This window comes from Hemiscyllium ocellatum, chromosome 30 (assembly GCF_020745735.1).
Source record: "Hemiscyllium ocellatum isolate sHemOce1 chromosome 30, sHemOce1.pat.X.cur, whole genome shotgun sequence".
Lineage (NCBI taxonomy): Eukaryota > Metazoa > Chordata > Chondrichthyes > Orectolobiformes > Hemiscylliidae > Hemiscyllium > Hemiscyllium ocellatum.
In genome coordinates, this window is record NC_083430.1 from 49,637,172 (window position 1) to 49,656,993 (window position 19,822).

General features: G+C 42.5%; 1 protein-coding gene across 2 annotated transcripts in view; it reads left to right on the forward strand.

Moving 5' to 3' along the window:
* Positions 1-19,822, forward strand: part of ctps1b (CTP synthase 1b) — a 60,173-nt gene that overhangs the window by 22,012 nt on the left and 18,339 nt on the right. For both annotated transcript variants that reach the window (XM_060847316.1, XM_060847315.1), the window contains exons 8-12: positions 301-452; positions 8,810-8,942; positions 12,280-12,368; positions 13,470-13,564; positions 16,474-16,536. In XM_060847316.1, coding sequence (XP_060703299.1) covers positions 301-452; positions 8,810-8,942; positions 12,280-12,368; positions 13,470-13,564; positions 16,474-16,536 — 532 coding nt within the window. The remainder of the gene's footprint in view (positions 1-300; positions 453-8,809; positions 8,943-12,279; positions 12,369-13,469; positions 13,565-16,473; positions 16,537-19,822) is intronic.

Below are 19,822 nucleotides of genomic sequence, written 5' to 3' on the forward strand. Positions count from 1 at the left end.
ACCCTATCTCAATATTCTGCCTCAAATGATTTTAATTTTGCCAGTGTGATAAATCCGAAGGTAAATATGGGTTTTTAAAAGAAAGGTTGCCTTCCACCGTCATTTGAAAAGGTTGCTTTGAAATGTTTGTATAATAAAAGTTCAAGGGGCTTCCTATCTGCCAACGACTTTACAACATTTTTCCCATGTGTTCTACAGTTTTGCATTCCCCAGTCAGTTCCTAGTTTGGGATACATTTACATGGTTTTACCTGTGGTGATGTTTCTCTTGAAATAGCTTACATGCTGTCCTTGATTGCAGGTCATCTGTGTGTATGATGTCTGTTCCCTCTACCGAGTCCCTTTATTACTTGAAGCAGAAGGTGTGGTGGGCTATTTTAAGGAGAGGCTGAACCTCCAATTTGAAGCCAATTCTAGAAGACTACTGAACAAGTGGAAAGAGATGGCAGATAGGTACAGTAACATTCGCTCGGTGTGTAACTCTCACGGGAAAGGACACTTTCAAAGTTTGGGAGAATGTAGGGGTATGGGTGGGTTGTCGCTTCGGCGGGTTGGTGTGGACTTGTTGGGCCGAAGGGCCTGTTTCCACACTGTAAGTAATCTAATCTAATCTAATTTGTAGCTCGGGTGCTTGTTGTTGTGGTTCTGTTCGCCGAGCTGGGAGTTTGTGTTGCAAACGTTTCGTCCCCTGTCTAGGTGACATCCTCAGTGCTTGGGAGCCTCCTGTGAAGCGCTTCTGTGATGTTTCCTCCGGCATTTATAGTGGCTTGTCTCTGTCGCTTCCGGTTGTCAGTTCCAGCTGTCCGCTGCAGTGGCCGGTTTATTGGGTCCACGTCGATGTGTTTGTTGATTGAATCTGTGGATGAGTGCCATGCCTCTAGGAATTCCCTGGCTGTTCTCTGTTTGGCTTGTCCTATAATAGTGTTGTCCCAGTCGAATTCATGTTGTTTGTCATCTGCGTGTGTGGCTACTAAGGATAGCTGGTCGTGTCGTTTCGTGGCTAGTTGGTGTTCATGGATGCGGGTCATTAGCTGTCTTCCTGTTTGTCCTATGTAGTGTTTTGTGCAGTCCTTGCATGGGATTGTTTTATACTACATTGGTTTTGCTCATGCTGGGTATCGGGTCCTTTGTCCTGGTGAGTTGTTGTCTGAGAGAGGCTGTTGGTTTGTGTGCTGTTATGAGTCCTAGTGGTCACAGTAGTCTAGCTGTCAGTTCAGAAATGCACCTGATGTATGGTAGTGTGGCTAGTCCTTTGAGTTGCGGCATGCCCTCGTTCCGTTGTCTTTCCCTTAGGCATCTGTTGATGAAATTGCGCGGGTATCGTTTTTGGTGAATACCTTGTATAGGTGTCCTTCTTCCTCTTTTTGCAGTTCTGGTGTACTGCAGTGTGTTGTGGCCCTTTTGAATAGTGTCCTGATGCAACTTCGTTTGTGTGTGTTGGGGTGCTTGCTTTCATAGTTCAGGACTTGGTCTGTGTGTGTTGTTTTCCTGTATACCTTTGTGGTGAATTCTCCGTTCGGTGTTCTCTGTACCATCACGTCTAGGAATGGGAGCTGGTTGTCATTTTCTTCCTCTTTCGTGAATCGGATTCCTGTGAGTGTGGCGTTGATGATCCGGTGTGTGTTCTCTATTTCTGTGTTTTTAATGATTACAAAGGTGTCGTCCACATATCTGACCCAGAGTTTGGGTTGTATTTGCAGTAAGACTGTTTGTTCTAACCTTTGCATTACTGCTTCTGCTATGAGTCCAGAGATGGGTGAGCCCATGGGTGTTCCGTTGATTTGTTCGTATATCTGGTTGTTGAATGTGAAGTGTGTTGTGAGGCACAGGTCCAGTAGTTTAAGTATGCTGTCTTTGTTAATAGGTTCAACGTCCTGTTGTCTGTTCTGTATGTCCAGCAGGTTGGCTATTGTTTCTCTGGCTAGGGTTTTGTCGATAGAGGTGAACAGTGCTGTTACATCGAATGAGACCATGGTTTCTTCCTTGTCTATGTGTGAATTTCTGATGATGTCCAAGAATTCTTGTGTTGATTGTATAGAGTGTCTGGATCCGCTGATCAGGTGTTTCAGTTTCTGTTGTAGTTCTTTAGCCAGTTTGTGTGATGGTGTCCCTGGTGGTGATACTATGGGTCTGAGTGGGATGTCTGGTTTGTGTACTTTAGGTAGTCCATAGAATCTAGGGGTGTTGTTGCTTTCCGGTTTCATTCTTTGTAGATCAGACCTGGTTATCTCTGTTTTTTTGTATGTTCCTCAGTGTGTTGTTTATCCTATTGGTGAGCTGTGAGGTGGGGTCAGACTCCCTCTTTTGGTAGGTGTTGGTATCTGCAAGTAGTTGTTGTCCCTTTTGGATGTACTCTGCTTTGTCCAGGATGACCGTCATTCTGCCTTTGTCTGCTGGTAGTATGATTATGTTCTTATCGTTTCTTAGTGATTTTAGTGCTTCCCTCTCCTTGGTGTTGAGGTTATGTGTTTGTCTTTTCCTTGTTATCAGAGGTACAATACTTTGTCTCACTGTTTGTTGTGTCTCTTCTGTCAGTCCATTGTTTCTGAGTGTGCATTCTAGTGCTGCTAGGAAGTCTGCTGTCTTGGCATCCCTGTGGTTGTAGTTGAGTCCCTTGGCCAGTATTGTTCTTTCCGTGTCTGTGAGCTGTCTAAGGGAGAGGTTTTTAACCCAGGTGCGTGTTGTGGTGTCCTCTTCGTTGTGTGTTAGTTTGGCCATTTTTTCTTTTAGTGCCGTTTTTTTGCAGTGTGTGGTTTTGTTCTGTCCTATGGTGATGGCCTGTTCTATGGTTCGGGTCCATTCCTGATTGGTGGTTTTTGAAATTAATGATTTTTGGCGCGCAATTTCTTGTCTGTATTTGTGAAGTCTGTTGTGAGCGTCTGTAATCATTACCTGGATCATCCTGAGTCCGTTCTGTCTGGCTGTGTCCCTGGCTTGTGGGTTGTTGACTGGTGGTCTGTATCTGACACATGGTGGAAGGATTTGATTCTTTCGGCATTCATGCAGGAACCGGAGTTGTTCGTATGTGGCACTTAGGCGGTTGGCACAGGATTCCCATTTCCTCGCTTGTCTTAGCGTCTCTCGCCCGTAGGTGTTCAAAGTTTGGTCATACTGGCCAAAGCAGAGTACATCCAAAACGGACAACAACTACTTGCAGATACCAACACCTACCAAAAGAGGGAGTCTGACCCCACCCCACAGCTCACCAATAGGATAAACAATACACTGAGGAACATACAAAAAAATGGACAGATAACCAGGTCTGACCTACAAAGAATGAAACCGGGAAGCAACAACACCCCCAGATTCTATGGACTACCTAAAGTACACAAACCAGACATCCCACTCAGACCCATAGTATCACTACCAGGGACACCATCACACAAACTGGCTAAAGAACTACAGCAGAAACTGAAACACCTGATCAGCAGATCCGGACACTCTATACAATCAACACAGGAATTCTTGGACATCATCAGAAATACACACATAGACAAGGAAGAAACCATGGTCTCATTCGATGTAACGGCACTGTTCACCTCTATCGACAAAACACTAGCCAGAGAAACAATATCCAACCTGCTGGACATACAGAACAGACAACAGGACGTTGAACCTATTAACAAAGACGGCATACTTAAACTACTGGACCTGTGCCTCACAACACACTTCACATTCAACAACCAGATATACAAACAAATCAACGGAACACCCATGGGCTCACCCATCTCTGGACTCATAGCAGAAGCAGTAATGCAAAGGTTAGAATAAACAGTCTTATCGCAAATACAACCCAAACTCTGGGTCAGATATGTGGACGACACCTTTGTAATCATTAAAAACACAGAAATAGAGAACACACACCGGATCATCAACGCCACACTCACAGGAATCCGATTCACGAGAGAGGAAGAAAAGGACAACCAGCTCCCATTCCTAGACGTGATGATACAGAGAACACCGAATGCAGAATTCACCACAAAGGTATACAGGAAAGCCACACACACAGACCAAATCCTGAACTATGAAAGCAACCATCCCAACACACACAAACGAAGTTGCATCAGGACACTATTCAAAAGGGCCACAACACACTGCAGCACACCAGAACTGCAAAAAGAGGAAGAAGAACACCTATACAAGGTATTCACCAAAAACGGATACCCACGCAATTTCATCAACAGATGCCGAAGGGAAAGACAACGGAACAAGGACATGCCACAACCCAAAGGATTGGCCACACTACCATACATCAGAAGCATTTCTGAACTGACAGCCAGACTGCTGCGACCACTAGGACTCATAAATGCACACAAACCAACAGCCACTCTCAGACAACAACTCACCAGAACGAAGGACCCGATACCCAGCATGAGCAAAACCAACATAGTGTACAAAATCCCATGCAAGGACTGCACAAAACACTACATAGGACAAACAGGAAGACAGCTAATGACCCGCATCCGTGAACACCAGCTAGCCACGAAATGACACGACCAGCTATCCTTAATAGCTACACACGCAGATGACAAGCAACATGAATTCGACTGGGACAACACTAGTATTATAGGGCAAGCCAAACAGAGAACAGCCAGGGAATTCCTAGAGGCATGGCACTCATCTGCAGATTCAATCAATAAGCACATCAACCTGGACCCAATATACCGGCCACTGCAGCGGACAACTGGAACTGACAACCGGAAGCGGCAGAGACAAGCCAGCACTGAGGATGTCACCTAGACAGGGGACGAAACGTTTGCAACACAAACTCCCAGCTCGGCAAACAGAACCACAACAAAGGACACTTTCATTTCAGCCGCCACTATTAGGATAATTCCACAATAGTGAAACAGGCATGTCATTTATCAGAAAGTGCAGCATGGTGGCTCAGTGGTTAGCACTGCTGCCTGTCAGTGCCAGAACCTAGAATCAATTCCACCCCCAAGCGACTGTTTGTGTGCGTTTGCACATTCCCCCTCTACCTGTGTGAGTTTTCTCCGGGTGCTCTGGTTTCCTTCAGGCATGTGCTGGTTAGATGGATTGGCCAAGAGTAATGTGGGGTTCCAGGAATAGAGGACAGATTGTGGGCTTGATGGGATACTCTTCACAGGGTTGATGGGCCGAATGGCCTGCTTCCACACGATAAGGATTCTGTGAAGTGCAGGAATCCAAGGCTTGTTTTTTCAAACTTTTACCTTTTGATACGCTTGCAATACCTTGGTGTGCCTGAGGCAAATTAATATTCCTATTTGTGATGAACTGGAGGGGCTCTTGTGCAGTGGTAGTGTCCTATCTCTGGGCCAGAAAGTCTGGGTTCAAGTCCCACCTGCACTTGAGTATATCTTACATGTTCAAAGGGTTATTTGAATTTCGTTTTAGATGACGAATGAACTTCAAGAAAATTTAAAATTTAACCCATATCTCACATGCAAAGGAAGCTCTGTGTAATTAGAACAACAGTACTGGTGTTTGTGAAGGTGTAATGTGAAGTCTGTTTTTGTCAGTTAGGGAGTGAAAGATTGTTTTTAAATCCTCATTTTTTGGTTTGGTGTCACTGTCAGTACCTTTTGATTTTTTTTTTGTGTTTTATCAGTCTGAGAGCTGATGCTGACGGAGAAATAGATTGTAAATATTTACAGGCTGGGCCACTGAAACACCTCACACCTCAGGCAAGGTATATTTGCCTCAGAGTGAGACAGCATAGTTTTACCAGGACTCTGACTGCCCTGAGAGCTGCTTGCCCATTGATTCATACCCTGTTACAGATGGTGGGAGTTTGTGTTCAATAACAAATTTGGAATTAAGAGTCTAATGATAACCATGAAACTGTTGTCAATTGTTGGAAAAACCCAAACGGTTCACTGATGCTGTTTATGGAAGGAAACTGCCATCCTTACCTGATCAGGCCTACATGTGACTCCACATTCACCACATCAGCCTTGTTATAATGGAATAACAGATTAGGTGGAACGGAATCTTGCAGTCTGTTTTTCTTGTGCACACTGCAAAAGGTAGTATGAGTACATCTTGCTGTGAACTGAACCATAATCTTGCATTCATGTTCACAGAAGTGAGGTATTTCTTAGGGCTAATAAGATAATAAACAGGCAACAAAATACTTGTTTAGTATGTCCCCTACCTCCTGCTGTTCCACACATTGGCATCTTGCTGATCTTTTAAGGGGTCCTGTTCTCTCCCTCATTACCCTTTGTCCTTAATATATTTATAAAATCCCTTTGGATTCTTCTTAACCCTATTTGCCAAAGCTATCTCTTGACCCCTTTTTGCCCTCCTGATTTCCCTCTTAAGTTTATTCCTACTGCCTTTATACTTTTCTAGAGATTCACTCGATCTCTGTGGTCGATAGCTGACAAATGCTTGCTATTTTTTCTTGACCAGAACCTCAATTTCTCTGATCTTCCAGCATCTACCACCCATACCCTTCACCTTAACAGGAACATACTGTCCCTAGACTCTCGCTATGTCATTTTTGAAAGCTTCCCATTTTTAAGCCATCCCTTTAACTGCAAACATTTGCCCCCAGTCAACTTTTGAAAGTTCTTGCCTAACAACAAGTTGGTCCTCTTCCAATTTAGAACTTTAACTTTTAGATCCGGTCTAAGCTTTTCCTTCATTATCTTAAAACCAATAGAATTATGGTCACTGGTCCCAAAGTGCTTCCCCTACTGACACCTCAGTCACCTGCCGTGCCTATTTTCCAAGAGTTAGTCAAGTTTTGCACCTTCTCTAGTAGGTACATCCACGTACTGAATCAAAAAGTTTTCTCGTGTGCACTTAATAAATTCCTCTCCATCCAAGTCTTTAACACTACAGCAGTCCCAGTCTATGTTTGGACTGTTTCTATGTTGCTACCATAACCTCCCTGTTATTCTTCAAGATAACAGATCTCCTTATAAATTTGTTTCTAAATTTCCCGCTGACTACTGGGGGGGCCTATAGTACAGTCCCAGTAAGATGTTCATCCCTTTCTTATTTCTTAGTTCCACCCAAATAATTTCCCTGGATGTATTCCCAGGAATATCCTCCCTAAGTACAGCTGTAATGTTATCCATAATCATAGACACCACTCCCCCTCCTCTCTTGCTCACTCCCCACCCTTTTGATCCTTCCTATAATATCTATACCCTAGAACATTAAGCTGCCAGTCCTGTCTATTTCTGAGCCATGTCTCTAATTCCTATGATATCCTAGTCGTATGTTCCCAACCATGCTCTGAATTCTGCCTTACCTGTTAGGCCTCTTGCATTGAAATAGATAAAATACAGTTTAATTTACCTCATTCTCTGCTTTGATCCTGTCTGCCCTGACTGCTTGACTTGTTCCTTTTTACAACTGTACCAATCTCTGACTGATGTCTTTTCACACTATCTCCCTGAGTCCCTTGGCCATTAGTTTAAATCCTCCTGAGTAGCTCTAGCAAATCTCCCCACCAACATATTAGTCCCCTTCCAATTCAGATGCAATCCGTCCTTCTACCCCAGAAGAGATTCCAATGATCAAAAAATGTGAATCCTGCTCCCCTGCGTCAGCACCTCAGCTGCATGTTCATCTGCTCTATCCTTCTATTCCTATTCTCACTGGCTCGTGACACCAGGAGTAATCCAGATATTACCACGTTTGAGGACCTCCTTTTTCGATTCCTGTCTAACACGCTGTATTCTTTCCTCAGAGTCTCATCCTTCTCTCTTCCTGTGTCATAAGTTCTAATGTGTACAATGATCTCCTGCTGGTCCCTCGCCCTTTGAGAACATTCTGCACCCTCTCCAAGATATCCTTGATCCAGGCACCAGGGAGGCAACACACCATTCTGATTTCTCGCTGTGGGCCGCTGTGGCCTTTCTCCCTTCCTATAATTTCCATCCATCACCCCCCCCCCCCCCCCCCCCCCCCCCCACCTCCTGTAAACTCCTCATTGCCTATAACTGCCGCTCCAACTGATCCATTCGATCTGATAGGATTCGCAGCTTCAATTGATCATATGAATTATTGGAATAAAAAAAACTACGGAAGTTTGGATTTCTAGTTTTCCGAACCCTAGGTTGACCCTCCCGTGCATCAGTAGAGGGAGTACTTCATTGTTGAAAGTGCCGTCTTTGAGAGGAGCAATTAGGCTGAGGTCCCTCTGAACGCCATGATGCTCTTTGAGAAACGGCAGGGGAGATCTCCAGATTCTGTGACTGGTGTTTATCCCTTGCTAAAATCAATGTTTTAATCATTGATCTCATTGTAATGGAACCTTGCAATGGGAAACTGTGTTTCCTGATGCTACAGTAGTAACTGCATTTTGAAAGCAAATAATTGGTTGTAACATGCTTTAGGAAAGTCCTAACTCAGTAAATCTCTCTTAAACCAGGTGTGCAAATCCTTGCTTTGTTTGGCCTGATCATGAATGTTATTGCTTCAATACTTAACGTCCTCTCTCAGGTGATCTGGTACAAGATTTTATTTATTCACATTAAGGTGTAAAAATTACACATTTTGGTAATTGGTTTATTGGGAGTTGGCTGGATTGTTGGTTTACAGAGCAATGCAATGCCAACAGCATGAGTTCAATTCCCATCACTGGTTTGAGGTTATCATGAAGCACTCTCCTTCCCTACCTTTTCCCTTGCCTGAGGGCTGGTGGCCCTCACATTAAATCACCACCAGTCACTTCTCTCTAATGAGAGAGCAGCCCCTATGGTCTGGTAAGACTATGGCAATACAACAACTTGCACATTTTATTCAGCTTATCGATTTTTGTGACGTGTTGTATTCTCTTCCTTTCCAATTGCAAAATCTAAAACCAGGTATGATCGCACACTCGAGACATGCTCCATTGCGTTGGTTGGTAAATATACCAAACTCTCCGACTCCTATGCCTCAGTCATAAAGGCTTTGGAACACGCAGCTTTGGCTATTAATCAGAAACTGGAAGTCAAGGTGAGTGCAGTAACTGCTGATTTACCATCTCTTAAATTACATGTTGTCAGTGAATGTCTTTCCCACACGCTAAACTGTGCTGAATGCATTTTTAAAATGTGTCCAGCAAACCTTTTTAAACTAAATCAAATTTTTTCGGTGTCATATTACCAGATGGTCAGTTGTTGTTTTGCAAAGGTTTTAAGGTGAAATTTATAAATGATCGAATCTGTCTTCAAACAAAAATGAAAGCTCATTAGATATGAACTGCCTCATAATTTATGACGTATGCCATAATAGTCACGATGGATATAAAGGTATCTAAAAATGAATATTTTCTTGACATCATTGGGTTACAGCACGGAAGAAGGCCATTCTATCTAATTCTGTGTTAGCTCTCTGAGGAAGCAATTCACCTTGAGTCACTCCCTCTTCTGTCCCCATTGACCTGTCAACTACTTCTCTTCCAATTAATGATCTAATCCCCTCTTGAGAATTTCAGACAAGCCTGCCTCCACCACACTCTGGCAGCGGTTTACTTGAATCTTTCATTTCATTTGCTTTGGAGAAGCTTAGAGAGGTCATCTGCATGCTACAGCAAGGAAAAGAACAATTAAACAGGTAAAGCCTTTTTTCTCCAGCACTTCAAACTTTTCCAACAGGAAAGTGGCTTTGGAAGGGATTCTGCTTTAGAAATAATAGTAACGTTAACAGCACTCACTCCTCACCATTAACAAGTCGCACAGAAACTTCCAGCCAAAACACATGCACAGTTAAACGTGAGAAGGTGCAGCGGGAGTTTAATTTCTTTTCCAAAAACCGAGCTCCATCTGGCTCAAAAATAGCAAATTTCCTGTCAATGCAAATCTTAGGGTGTGAGTCTTCCAGTCTGAGTATCTCCTTAAGATCATGCCAAGACTTAATTACTGCCAAGAAAATATTCTTACACTGATTATTAACTTCCATAAATGTGGAGTGAAATTCCTCCCACTTTTCAATATTGTTGAAGACTTGTCAAATGATTTTTTTTAACTCATTCTGTAGCATTCTTAGTTCGACCTTTCTTACACTTTATATTGTTTTCTGTACCAGCTTTAACATTGCTGTCACGACTTTAACAAACACTTCCTGACTATGAGATGCCCACTAATGATTCTTCAATCTGTCTCGTTAAGGAGATCCACGGTTGCTTTCCCCTTCCGTGCAGTTCCTGTGTGACTTGTAGAGGACACTGTGGTGTTTTGCTGGCTTGAGACACTAACCTGTCATGGTAAAGCTCATTAGATGTCTCTGGGTAATAGCGAATCTAAAGCTATTCAGACAGAAATCCAATCCAGTGACATCATATAGATCCTCCCAAGACTCAAATATCAGCAAGGAAGTAGTGACGTAGTGGTTATGTTACTGGGCCAGTAACCCAGGGTCACTGAAGCTTGAACTCAGCAAATATCTGGACCACAGGGAAGCTAGCATCATGACAAGTATGTAAGAACTGTCAATTATCATGAAAACCTATCTCATTCACTGATGTCCTTTAAGGAAGGAAATTGTCGCTTACCTTTTAAAAAAAAAACAGAAAACAGCAGGTCTGGCAGCATTTGTGGAGAGAAAGCAGACTGAAAGTTTCAGGAGCGTTTCTGAAGAAGGGTCATTGGATCCTAAACTTGCAGCTTTCTCGCTACAGAAGATGCCAGACCTGCTGAGTTTTCTCAGCAATTTCTGGGAGATCTTGAGAGTAAGCCTTTAATTGAAGCATTCTGACTGTTCCAGTTCAAAACCAAAAGAGAGAATTTTTGCAATGTTCATGTCAGTGTATTATCCTCTGGTAACTGTCTTCTCATTCACGGGGTGTGGGTATTTCTGTCTGGGCCAGAATTTATTGCCCATCCCTAATTACCCAGAGGGCAGTTAAGAGTCAATCACATTGCTGTGGGTCTGAAGTAATGTGTAGGCCAGACCAGGTAAGGATGGCAGAAACAAATAAAAGCAGATGATAGAAGTCAGAAAGGAAAATAGAAATTGCTTGGAAAGGTCAGCAGGTCTGGCAGCTTCTGTGGTGAGAAACGAGACTGAACATTTCAGGTGTATATCTGAGGAAGGGTCATGGGATCCTAAACCTGCAGCTTTCTCTGCACAGAAACTGCTGAGTTTTCCAAACCATTTCTATTTTCCTTTCTGATTTCCAGCGTCTGTTTTTGTTTGTTTCTGTCAGTCTTTCCTGGTCTGGCCAACATGTAACTCCAGACCCACAATAATGTGGTTGACTCTTAACTGCCCTCTGGGTAATTAGGGATGAAAATAAATGCTGGCGCAGCCAGAGATACCCACATCCCATGAATGAGAAGACAGTCACCTGAGGATATAAACTGACTTGAACGTTGCAGAAGTTCTCTCTTTTGGCTTTGAACTGGAATAGTCAGAATGCTTCAATGAATGGCATGCTCTCAATATCTCCCACTGAACCACCCAGCTAAATACAGAGAGGAGATTGTGAGGAGAGTCATTTCAAGGGTCGCACATTTTAAGCAAGATTAAGACCAAAACGACTCTTGCTGTCATCAACCATTCCATCAGTAAGGCCTCCCCTTTGTTCCTCTGATGCCCATTCTGTGCCCCATTCTCAGGCCTCTCCCAGTCCCACCTGTGAAGAGCAGGTGAGAGAGAGAGTGTGTTTGGAAAACAACTCTGATGTACTTTCCTCTTGGAGCAGTCCTTGGCACATGTGAGTGCAGACAGAACCCTGGCACACACCCCCCAATCACAAAAATCTTCAGAAGAGGGACCTCTGTCTCACGGCTGTTTGGTAAAGGAGAGAATATTCAGCCAGGATTCCTGTTCTTGGTCATTATCCATTTCATTGCCTTTCAAAAAGAAATGTTTAGCAAGATATGGAAGGCATCAGTACACATCACCTTCTGGATTACAGTTTGGCCAAGGCACCTCCACACTGACTATGTCAATATAAATTACTCTAACTGAATAACCATTGGTGTCTGCCGGGAGGTGTTGCTTGGGTGACTGAAGGTAAATTATAATTCATTCACTAAAGTTACCTTTACATAAACGTCAAGGGCTTGTTGGAGAATTGAAATGCAGAGAGCAAAAAAGCTCAGGGTTGCTGTTTGTCGGTTGAACAAAGGTGGTCACCCCATTCAATATTTGATCTCCCCATTGTAGGGGATAACCTGCAAGCTGTGGATATAGTGTACAAAATTAAAAGAAATAATTTTATAAGAGAAATGAATGTTGCTTTCTTAAAGACATGCCACGGATTTTTAAATGTCGCTGATCTGTGAACTCGTTTCGGTGTATGGTGTAAGATTCAAAGCGAGTAAAAGCACATCATTTTTTTTCACAGTACATTGACTCCGCAGACTTGGAACCTTGTAGACAATTGGATGAGCCGGTCAAGTACCATGAAGCCTGGCAGAACTTGTGCAGTGCCAAGTAAGCTCTTTAAAGTTTTTTATCTATCATGATTTGTCCATAATAATAAGAATTTTCTCCCAGTAAGATACTCTCCACGCACATTTCTGGTGAGGTGAATAAATATGTTAGAAATGGCAATCTGCACAAGTTGCTTTGTTGTTCCAACATTTTGCTTTGAATATTCTGACGGTAAATTAGCAGCATGTATAAAGTTGTTAGAGCAATGAAGAATGCCTAAGGAATGTTGCAGCTCACACCAGGTGTCCTCTCAGTGGAAATGTGAAGTTATTAAACATGTTGTGAAACTTGAAAAGGTTCAGAAAAGATTTAAAGGATGTTGCCAGGGTTGGAGGGAGCTACCGGGAGAGGCTGAATAGCCTGGGGCTGTTTTCCCTGGACCATCGGAGGCTGAGGGGTGACCTTAGAGGTGTATAAAATCATGAGGGGCAAAGATGGGGTGAATAGCCAAGGTATTTTCCCTGGGGTGGGAGACTCCAGAACTAGAGGGCATTGGTTTAGGGTGAGAGGGAAAAATTTAAAAGGGACCTAAGGGACAATTTTGTCACATGGAGTGTGGTGTATGTATGGAATGAGCTGCCAGAGGAAGTGGTTGAAGCTGATACAATTACGACATTTAAAAGGCATCGGGATGGGTATATGAATAGGAAGGGTTTGGTGGGATATAGCAAGTGCTGGCAAACGGGAACCAGATTAGGTTAGGTTATCTGGTTGGCATGGACAAGTTAGACTGAAGGGTCTGTTTCCGTGCTGTACATCTTTATGACTCTGATTCAGGGTAAAATTAGTGTTTCAAGAAGAATCTTAGTTTTGGTCAAGATTTTGATGTTAAATCCCAGGAAGACATTGTTTTGAAAACTGAAATGGGTTAAAAGTAGGTGTCAGATAATGTAGGCTGATAGAAAATTACAAAACAGGAAAAGAAATAATGGGACCTCTCCCTATTAAATGAAACATTTGATACCAACATTCAATTTAAAAATCATTGAGAGTTTTTAAAGAGCGAATCCATCAAATAAAGTTAAAAACCGGATTGCTGTAGTGGTGTGCACTGTTGCTCCTGGAGTGTTGTGACCTCTAAATGCCCATGGTTCCTCACAGCGGAGTCTTGGTTCCTGGTGGTTTCGGTTTTCGAGGTACAGAGGGCAAGATCCTCGCTATTGCTTGGGCCAGAAGACAAAAGAAACCATTTTTAGGTACGTTGGTTCTATCTGTGTTCACTGTTGATGACTGTGCCATTTCCTGCTGAAGCTTTGGAATTTCCTCCTTAAACCTTTCTGCCTCTGTCTGCCCCTTTGACACTCCTGAAAACCCAGATCCTTGAAGGCTATTTTTTTACCCTGATGCTCCATTATTATCTTAGTGCCAGTTTGTTGCACAGTACTCCCATAAAACTCTGGTGAAACATGTGAAAGATGTAATTCCTGTTCAGATCCGCAACATCAAATTGTTATTAAATTTTAAACTGAGGTTTGGAATTAAATTTATGGTGTGGAACTTCGGAGAGCCATTCGAATATAATTTGTACCTATTTAAATTCTCCATTCATAAGTAGGTGATAAATTGTGATGCAGACTATCATTTTTGTATAAAATGGTTTTTTTGAAACACTGGCCTGAAATTCATTGTATAAAGTGATCATGCTTATTGGTTTTTCTTCATCCCTGGGATGTGGGTGCCGCTAGCTGGCCCAACATTTATTGACCATCCACAGTTGCCCCCTTGAGAAGGTGGTAGTTAGCTGCCTTCTTGAACCACTGCAGTCCATGTGCTGCAGGTAGACCCACAATGCCCTTAGGGAGGGAATTTCAGGGTTTTGACCAGTGAAGAAACGGCCATGTGTTTCCAAGTTGGAATAATCAGTGGCTTGAAGAGGAACTTGCAGGTGCTGGTGTTCCCATGTATCTACTGCTCTTGTCCGTCTAGGTAGAAGTTGTTGTGGGTTTGGAAGGTGCTGTCTAAGGATCTTCTGCAGTGAATTTCTTCAGTGAATCTCGTAGATGGTACACACTGCTGCTACTGAGCATCGGTGGTGGAGGGAGTGGCTGTTTGTAGCTCCTGTGCCAATCAAGTAAGCTACTCTGTTCTAATGGTGTCAAGCTTCTTGAGTGTTGTTGGAGCTGCACCCATCCAGGCAAGTATTGACTTGTGCCTTGTAGATGGGGAGTCAGGGGGTGAGTTACTTGCTGCAGTATTCCTAGCTTCTAATCTGCTGATGTAGTCACTGTATTTATGTGGCGAGTCCAGTCAGTTTCTGGTCAATGGCAATACCAAAGGTGTTGACATTGGGGCATTCGGTGATGGTGACACCATTGAATATCAATGGATGATTTTTTAAAATTATCTCTTGTCATTGCCTGGCCCTTGAATGTGGTTCCCTAGAACATTAGCTGAGTTTCTGGATTAGAAATGTAGCAATAATACCACTAGGCCATCGTCTTTCTGTCTTTGAACTGCAAGCAGTCATTATATTATCTGGTTATCCAGTATTTTGACATCTCCATTCCACCTGAACAGCAGCAGAATAGTGTAGGTGGTTTTGCAATCTGGCACTCCCATGAATGATAATGTTAGAAAATTGTGGGGTGGATTTCCAACTTCCTAATTTGCTCACTTAGTGCCAGATCATTCCACTTAAATGATACGTGGGCGGCACGGTGGCACAGTGGCTAGCACTGCTACCTCACAGCGCCTGAGACCTGGGTTCAATTCCCGCCTCAGGCGACTGACTGTATGGAGTTTGCACGTTCTCCCCGTGTCTGCGTGGGTTTCCTCCGGGTGCTCCGGTTTCCTCCCACAGTCCAAAGATGTGCGGGTCAGGTGAATTGGCCATACTAAATTGCCCGTAGTGTTAGGTAGGGGTAAATGTAGGGGTATGGGTGGGTTGCGCTTCGGCGGGTCGGTGTGGACTTGTTGGGCCGAAGGGCCTGTTTCCACACTGTAAGTCTGATCTAATCTTAAATAGTTCACATTCTTGGAAGATGAAAGTTGAGTTAAAATTATTTTTTTTTTACTAGTTTTGGTGGGATGTTATGACTTTGTTGACTTTGTTGCTTAAGAAATTAGCTTTGAAAGTTAAGTCGGTCTTCTGTTTAAATTCAGATCATTTTAAAACATTCTACAATAGGACCTTGGATATTATTAGATCTTGAAATCTTTTTAATTATCGCACAATTATAACATTCGATGTTAAAAGCGTTGAATCATTTCCCTAAAAAGTAGCGATGTATTAATAACACAAAAAGAGCAACACAACATTATTTATACTGGGTGAGTAAAATGTTCCAGGCAGCTATTGTCTCATTTTGTGGAGGTGCCTGTGTTGTACTAGGCTGGAGTAGTTCAGAAGTCACACAACACATGGTTATAGTCCAACAGATTTATTTGAAATCACAAGCTTTTGGTGCGCTGCTCCTTCATCAGGTGACTTGGAGCAGTCTGTCTCGCTACACAGAGAAGTGCCTGATGGTGAGCTTGACCTGAGGGTGACCACGCCCCGGGTGAGGGTGAGGGGTGAGGCTGGGAAGGAGAGTCCTTCATGGTAACCCCAGCTGGTGCAAGAATTGAACTTGTGCTAATTGCATCACTCTGCATCATAAACCAGCTGTCCAGCAACTGAGCTAACTGACTCTCCCCCTCCTTGTAAACCAAATATTAAACATTATCAACCTCCCTGTCTGCAGCTGAATGGGGGAGGAGGGGCCTTGAGTCTGACGTCTCTCTCACTGCTACATCTCACTGTATCCCCAGTCAATGCCTCTCGCTATTGTAAGACCCCAACGCTCCCCCCACAACAACCACCGTGCACTTGTCTTGTAAATGATAATGAGATCATTAGGCTTTCTGTGGTCACAAACAAAAGCCGAAATTACTGGAAAAGCTCAGTGGGTTTGGCAGCATCTGTGAGGAGAAATCAAAGTTAATGCTTCGAGTCCAGTGACCCTTCCTCAGAACTGATAGTGTCTGGGAAACGTTAAGCTTGATTTCTCTCCACAGTTGTTACCAGACTTGCTGAGTTTTTCCAGCACCTTCTGTTTTTGTTTCTGATTTATAGCATTCACAGTTTTTTTGGTTTTCATTGAGTTTTTTTGTTGTGTCTGTTTAGGTGTCTGTCTTGGAATGCAGTTGGCAGTTGTCGAGTTTGCACGAAATGCACTTAATTGGTCAGGTACGAGTCAGCAAATCCCGTCGGTTCAGTGGAATGTTTGATGTTTGTATCAGTTTATGACTGTCCTATTCCAATTGGTCCTTGCTAACATCGTAATATGTGCCACATGACAAGTGGGGACCAATCAGAACAGTAGCTTGCATTCTGCAGCACAGAAAGCAGTGATGGGGCCTTACTGTAGAAACTTCAAATTTAGGTTCTGATCCACAAATTCAAATTATGATTTTTTTTTAAACTGAAGTCTGATTTGGAATGAAATTTATGACAATCAGGGGTTGGAACCTTTTGAGGTCTGGTCAGTTATAGTTCATACTTTTTGACCCCATTCATAAGCTGTGCTGTGGGAGACACATATACCCTATATCCTCAAGAAAAAGTTGATCTCATATGAAAGTTGACCTGCTATTTTTGGCCAAAAGATATGGAAAATACCAGAAATCTTGTGTAAAAGTCAACCGTACTTCTTCACAGATAACAGATCAACATTTGTAAGTCAAGGTATTATCCTGGACATAAATGTTACAATGACGAAATGCTATTGTGTGATTCCATGTTCAGTTCTCACCAACTCGGATCAAAAGATTCAGGTGACAATCAACCTCGTGGAATGCAGTCATATATATCTAGTTGAAGTTTTGAAATTTCTTCATCATTTTGTGTAAAAGTACATCCCAGAAATAACAAACAAAATACAGCATCATTTAAACTGCAAGTTATTAAGTTGCAGAGAAGAGAAATAACTGTGAAGCAGCAAGAGAATTTTGTTTCAGAGAAATTTGTGAGAGATTGGAGAAAGATAGTGAATGAACTTGAGACAACGCCAAAACAAAACTGTGCCAACAGGGGTAAACCCAGCAAACGGCCGCAATTGGAGAAAAGTGTTGCTGAGTGGGTACGTGAGAATCGTCAAAATCGAAAATGTGTCAGTCATGAAGCCGTCTGAATCCATGCACAAAACACAGTGGCTCAGTGGTTAGTACTGCTGCCTCACACCAGGTTCGATTCCAGCCTCAGGTGACTGTCTGTTTGGAGTTTGCACATTCTCCCCGTGTCTGCATGGGTTTCCTCTGGATGCTCCAGTTTCCTCCCACAATCCAAAAGATGTGCAGGTCAGGTGAATTGGCCATGCTAAATTGCCCACAGTGTTAATGTTAGGAGGGAAATGGTTCTGGGTGGGTTACTGTTCGGAGGGTCAGTGTGGACTGGTTGGGCCGAAGGGCCTGTTTCCACATTGTAAAGAATCTCATCTAAAAACTAATCCGAGAAGGATGGAATTTCGGATTTTAAGGCAAGTGCTGGATGGTGTACAAGGTTCACGAGAAGGCATGAATTAGTACTTTGGCAGAGAACGAAAACTACACAAAAGCTGCCTACTGAACAAGAAGATAAGATACTACAGTTTCACCAGTTTGTCAACAGAAATCGGCAAACGGAAGGCAACAAATGACCATGCATTGGAAACGTAGACAAGATGTCTATTACCCTCAACTTGCTAGAGAATCGAAATGTGAACTGAAAAGGAGAAAAAATCGGTATTGGTGAGAACCACTGGCTATGAGGAAAGTAAGTTTACTTTGTCTTTTTCTTGTATGGCTGGTGGCACTACGTTAAGAGAAAAACTTTGCCAATTTCCAAAAGGAATTGTCACCCACATGCATTCACGAGGCTGGATGGATGAAGGTGGATGTGGAAAATGGATAAAGGAAGGTGGAGATTTGTGACCTGGCAGGCTTTGCAAGAAAAAGAGTTTGTCCATCTGGGATCATATTAAATCACATGTAGTGAAGAATGCTGTTGATAAGATTCGATCACATAACATTGATGTAGCTGTAGCTCCCCACTGACTTACAAGTGTTTTGCAACCAATAGACATTGGTATCAATAAGCCATTTAAGGACATGATGATATTGAAGTGGAAAAACTGGATATGTGATAGAGAAAATACTTACACAAAAGGAGGCAGTATGTGGGTTCCATCACTGCCACTGATCTGTGAATGGATTTTTGATTCATGAAAGAAAATAAGAGCTGCACTATTTTCACATCATTCAAGAAATGTGGAATTTTTAAAGCATTGAACGGTACAAAAGGATTAATATCTATGGGGTGGCACAGTTGAAGAAGAGGTGGATGATGCGCTACTGTTAACCACAGATAGCGAGGATGGAGAATATCCATACGATGATATCCTGATGCTTATGAAGCTTTATTTGGTGATGAAGATGTTGAACAGTGTGATTTTACAGGATTTTAATGAACCTTTGTATGTGACATGTTTAAGATGTGGCAGGTAATTGTGATTTGAAGCCATATTGCATTTCTGATTCACTTTCTGATGTATAAGTAAAAGCTTACTAATCCAATTTTATTTCTATTGTTATGATCTGGTAATTATCGTAATTCGTTGGGTTTTTTTATTCATTTGGAGATCAATCGGACTTCTGCTAATAATACTGAATTATGGACTGTAGCATGAATTTCAGCCCCTCAAAATTAGTGTCCTTGTATTAGTTAACCCCATAAATTTAACCTTAAGAAGTAGCCTAAAAAAGTTTGACTTTTACAGACGTATATACAGTATATTAAATTGTGACTTAGACCATGATTTTGATATCTATCAATTTTTGAAAAACTAGCCTGAATTTCATAATCTATGGTGAAAAGTGATGATAGATCACCGGAATAAAGTTGCCACCAAAGGTCTAGTGAGCTCTGTGAATTTCCCCTTTCCCAACAATGATTAAAATCTAGCACCAAGTCAAGACAATCTTGAAATGTCTAACAATAGTACTGCCATCAGGTAGAGTAAGGAGCCAATCACACTGACCAGTTAACGAGTTTTGAAAAGATTTGTTGCTCAGGTTGAGATTCTGGATGTAGGTTTGCTCGTTGAGCTGGGAGGTTCGTTTTCAGACGTTTCGTCACCATACTAGGTAATATCTTCAGTAAGTCTCCAGACAAAGCACTGCTGATGATTCCTGCCTTCTATTTATATGTTTGGGTTTCTTTGGATTGATGTCATTTCCTGTGGCAATATCATTTCCTGTGGTGATGCCATTTCCTATGTTGATGTCATTTCCTGTTCTTTATCTCTCTGGACCTGAAGGAAAAATGGAAATGACATCACCAAACCTGAAGAAACCCAGACATATAAATAGAAAGCAGGAATCATCAGCAGTGCTTCACCCGGAGGCCCACTGAAGATGTTACCTAGTAGGATGACGAAATGTCTGAAAATGAACCTTCCAGCTCAGCGAGCGAACCTACATCCAGAACACTGACTAAT